The sequence below is a fragment of the Palaemon carinicauda genome, chromosome 32, assembly GCF_036898095.1.
Source record: "Palaemon carinicauda isolate YSFRI2023 chromosome 32, ASM3689809v2, whole genome shotgun sequence".
Taxonomy (NCBI): domain Eukaryota; kingdom Metazoa; phylum Arthropoda; class Malacostraca; order Decapoda; family Palaemonidae; genus Palaemon; species Palaemon carinicauda.
The window spans coordinates 32,758,783-32,763,782 of record NC_090756.1 but is presented as its reverse complement, the minus strand read 5'-3'; the positions used below and the strand labels follow the sequence as shown (position 1 = coordinate 32,763,782).

General features: G+C 38.1%; 2 protein-coding genes across 2 annotated transcripts; both read right to left on the bottom strand.

Annotated features, from left to right (window-relative positions):
* Positions 1 to 3,016: 3,016 nt before the first annotated feature.
* Positions 3,017 to 3,490, bottom strand: LOC137625569 (uncharacterized). The gene has a single exon (XM_068356480.1). The coding sequence runs from the start codon at positions 3,488 to 3,490 to the stop codon at positions 3,017 to 3,019; it is 474 nt and encodes a 157-aa protein (XP_068212581.1).
* Positions 3,491 to 3,695: 205 nt separating this feature from the next.
* Positions 3,696 to 4,133, bottom strand: LOC137625568 (uncharacterized). Its single transcript, XM_068356479.1, has 2 exons — positions 3,975 to 4,133; positions 3,696 to 3,851 (listed from the first exon to the last, which is right to left on the bottom strand). The coding sequence occupies exons 1-2, from the start codon at positions 4,131 to 4,133 to the stop codon at positions 3,696 to 3,698; spliced, it is 315 nt and encodes a 104-aa protein (XP_068212580.1).
* Positions 4,134 to 5,000: the final 867 nt, after the last annotated feature.

The following is a 5,000-nucleotide window of genomic DNA, read 5'->3' as shown; positions in this document are numbered from 1 at the left end:
AGTAAGAAAACACAATTTCAGGTAATTCAACTTGTCGTGAAGAAACTAGAATATTTTATAACATTCATTTCGATATATTTTTTTTTCTATTTTGTGAACTTTATTCGCTAGCTGTACCAGTCAGGGCCACCCCATACTAGGTTGGTTTGCCTTAAGCGATCAAAATAAAGTTTCTCACCATCATCATCAATCTACAGTAGTCAGTGTAGTGATGCAAACTACCCAAACCCCAGACATGAATAGACCCAATGTTTAAAGGCTTAAAGGTTTAAAGGGTCGCTCAAGAATGGCAGAGGCCAGGGACAGTGACATTGCCCTATATAAGCAGGACAATGCCTTAGAGACTGACCATATACAATATATATATATATATATATATATATCTATATATATATATATATATATATATATATTGTTATGGGCGACACAAACTCAGAAACTCGACTTCAGCCTTTATTCCGTTAACAGTAGTAGTAGTAGCAGTAGTAACAGTAGTAACTAATAGCAGTAGTAACAGTAGCAGTAGTAACGGTAGCAATAGCAGTAGCAATAGCAGTAGTAACAGTAGTAACAGTAGTAACAGTAGCAATAGCAGTAGCAGTAGCAGTAGGTTCATTCCTGAAAGGGAATTATTACAAACTTAAAAATACTGTACATTATTAAATAGCCCCATAATATTCAATAAGTCATAACGGTAACATGATCGTATCTTAATACATCTTGCAAAGCTAATTAAATATAATTTTCTAAACAAGACACTTTAATTGCCACTTTAAATCACATTTTATTCATATTTATAGGACAATCAAATGTTAAATGTCACAAATAAACCAATTTACGCCTTTTAAACGCTTAAATGAATAAGACATATAACAAATATATACATATAAGTTCGTCAAAAAAACTTACATCTGTGTGCCCAAAATGAATCCTTACGAAATATATACAACCGTTCTCCTTGAAAACCTTGCTTGAAACTGTCAAAGAGACTTCATAATTTTAGGAAGTAAGATGAAAATCGTAATTTGTTTACACCTCGTCAACTTTTTAAACAACCAATTACAAAATTAACGACATTGTTTTTTCCAACCAGATGGGTTTGTGTTTCTGCATTAACATACTCAGCCTCATAAACAGATTAAACCTGTTTATCAAAAATATACACCTACACATGCAGACACAATAAATATAACCTTTAAGTTACAATACAAACTCTTTGAATTCAAAACACTTCCACGATTCACTTATTCACCTAAACAAAATTTAAACATCTTCATAACTCTAATAATATATATTATCAAATGATAGGCCATAAGAACAACATAATATCACGTTACATTTAACATGAAATCCTAGCCTTCAACTAATAACACTAGCTTCTGAATAGGACGGACAATAACCGAAGGAAAGTGTCTTAATCTTGGCACTGCGTATTGTTCCTTTGTCATCAGGGTATACTTCTATCACTCGCCCCATTGGCCAGTGATTCCTTGGCTCAATGTCACTCTTTACCAAGACCACATCGCCAACAATTAGATTTCTTCTTGCTTCATTCCACTTTTGTCTAGTCTGTAAAGTGCTCAAATACTCTTTTCTAAATCTTGACCAAAACAGGTTGGTCAGATATTGAACGCATCTCCACCTTCTCCTCATGTAAACATCATCCTTTTGAAACAAGCCAGGGGGAGGGATCACATAAGATTTTGGAATCAACAGATGGTTTGGAGTTAGTGGCTCAAGGACATCTACGCTGTCACTTACAGTGGTTAACGGTCTTGAATTGACGATGCTCTCAACCTCACAAAGCAGAGTCCGTAAACTTTCATCATTTAGCCTTTCACCAAATTCCTTCACCAGTGCAGACAACACTTTTCTAACTGTTCTGATTTGGCGCTCCCAACAACCACCCATGTGGCTTGCTGCAGGTGGATTGAATTTCCATTCAATATGGATGAGTGCGATAAATACTTCTCAATCTTCTTTTCCTCCATCTCATCAAGAGCTGCCTTAAGTTCTCTCTCAGCCCCCATGGAAGTTTGGTTCCAATTATCACATCTGATAATCTTAGGATGACCTCTTCGAGAAACAAATCTTCGCAAAGCATTTATGAAAGAGTCAGATTGTAAAGTGTTTGGCAGTTTCAATATGAATTGACCTACTAACCAAGCAGGAGTAAATATCACACCATACCTCTTTAACTCCTTTCTTCCTTCCTTGATGTAATAGGGTCCAAAGAGAGGTCAATATCAACATTACTGAATGGTGGTGAAGGTTCCAATCTGTCTGCTGGAAGATCAGCCCATCTTTTGACTCAAAGCTGGTTCTTTCAACTTCCTGCAAGTAACACAATGGAATAACACATTCCTGACAGTTGCATTAGCATTGATGATCCAATACTTCTTGCCTTAGATTTGAGAGAACATGGTTGTCTACCCTGAATGAGCTAATAATTCATGCTCATGTCGTAATCAACAATGTAGTCACATGATGCTTCTTTGGTAACAGTATGGGATGTTTGGCAGACTGTGGAATGTAAGACCTTCTTATCCTACCTCCAACCTTCAATAATCCATCCTCAGAATCAAGAAAGGGATCAAGCTGTATATATTGGACTACTCTTGCCAACTGACAATTCCCTTGAGTAAAGCCTTCACTTCATCACCAAACACCTCCCGTTGAACATACATTATTATTGCCCTTTCAGCATCAGTGGTTACACAACCTTTCTCCTTTTACCACTAAGGATTGACTTTAGTTGTTGAAATACAGAAACTGAAGAGAAATATTCAATTAATCTTGTAAACCCATGAGGTTCTTCAGAAATTGTGACCGCAGACACATGTTTCACTTCGTATCATCAACACAATCTGCACACACATACTCCTGTGAAGGCAAATAATCAGATGCAATAAATGATGGGCCATGAAACCCACTTCGTCATACTGCAAAAACTGATGTACACTAATACCTCTTGATGCCACCATCAGCAGGGTTATCACTGGAGTTTACATATCTCTCATTGCTCAGGCTGGGAATAGTCCCTTATAACCCTGACTCTGTTGGCTACAAAAAACAGGGAACCTTTTAGTGTTGCTATGAATATAGTGAAGGGACTGTTGTTGAATCTGTGTAGTACACTACCTTGCCAACAGTAAACTCCAACTCCTTCAGGATGTGTTTGAGCAACCTTGACAGACACAGTTGCAGCTGTAAGTTCTAGCCTAGGTATAGTCACCACCTTTTTGGGAGATACTCTTGATTTTCCCATGACAAGATTTGACTGCACTTGGTTTCCACCATGAAGAACAAGGTATGCTGCAACACCATAACCAACTGTACTTGCATCGCTGAATAATACAAGACTTGAATCTGTCACAATTACCAAACCCGCTTGACTTGAAGCATCTTGGTATTGAAAGCTGCTCCAGTAAATGAAGACCTTGTATCCAATGTTCCCACCTTTCAGCTGGCTCATCTGGAATCCTCTCATCCCAGTCCAAACTCTCAACTTGACACAATTCTTGTAACAGTTTCTTGGCCGGTAAGATGATTGGAGAGAGCAACCCAAGGGGATCATATAATGATGAGATAGTTGATAACAATCCTCTTCTGGTGAATGGATTATCCTTGAGCTCAATTGAGAACTTGAATGAAGTCTTCTTTAAGGTCCCATAACATTCCTAAGGCTCTTGTCATTAAACTCTCCATGTCAAGATTAAACTTGTCACTTCAACCGAACAATCTTCAGCAGGCAAAGCTTTAAGGACATCACTTGAATTGCTGACAAATCTAGTTAACCTAAATCCTCCTTCACTAGTTGCAGATACCAAATCCTTCACCAACTTCACCTGCTGTAGGAACATCAGCACATGACTTCAAACAGTCGTCAACATAGAAATTGTGCCTTATGGTTGTTGCCAACAGTTGAATCATACTTCTCATTATCTGCTTTGTCTGCTGTGGCCCTTCAATGCCGTATTTGCAATACTCTGTGATGAGATTGCTCCGAAAATGTGAACAGCCATTCGGAATTCTTCAAGAGGTCGATTGATGTCACCATTAGGCCACCACAAGAATCTAACATAGTCCTGATTCTCAGGTGGAATCTTTATTTGAAAGAGACATAGCTTCATTATCTCTAATGAATGCATAAACCTCCTGCCGGAATCTAATGAGTACTCCCCGTCAATGAATTGGTGAGGGTTTGGACCCTGTAGCAGAACATCATTTAATGACACACCTTCAAACTTGGCACTACAGTCAAAAACAACCCTAATCTTCCCTTTCTTGGGATGAAAAACTGCGTGATGAGGAAGATACCAAACAGGAATCTTATTGACCTCATCATCTGGGATCTTGTAAGCATAGCCTTTTTCAAACAACTTTATCCATGAATGCTGTGTACTGCTGTCTGTAATCTTCACTATTCTTCATCTTCCTCCTTTGCCACTTAGCTCTGCTAACAGCCTGCTTCTTATTGTTAGGAAGATTCACATTGCGATCTCGAAAAGGCATGGGTAGCTGAAAGTGACCATCTTTAAATTCAATGTCATCCTGGCACCTTTTCACAAATCTTGTGTCCTCAAAAGATAAGCCACGCTCATCAGGAACTGACCCAAGATCCCTTTCTGAAAAATCTAACTCAAAAGTACTTCCTAATACTTTCAACAGTAATACAATCAGTAACATGTTGACATCAGATACAAGTAACCTGTGACATGAAACCCCATTTGAACTAACCTTAACATGTACAGGCCCATTAACTGTCCATCCATGCGCAAATATCTTACTGCAAAGGGGCCATAACCTGAAGTGGGTACAACCTCCAAAGGTTGTAAAGCTGTTGGACAGTTACTACCTATCAAAATTTCCTATGTCTAACTCTGGGTTGATACACTGGAATCTTATTAATAACACTTGATAAATGAGGCCAATCCTTTAACACTTCATACCCTTGGAATTTGATCATGATTAACAGGAATATCCTTTTGTGTGAATAC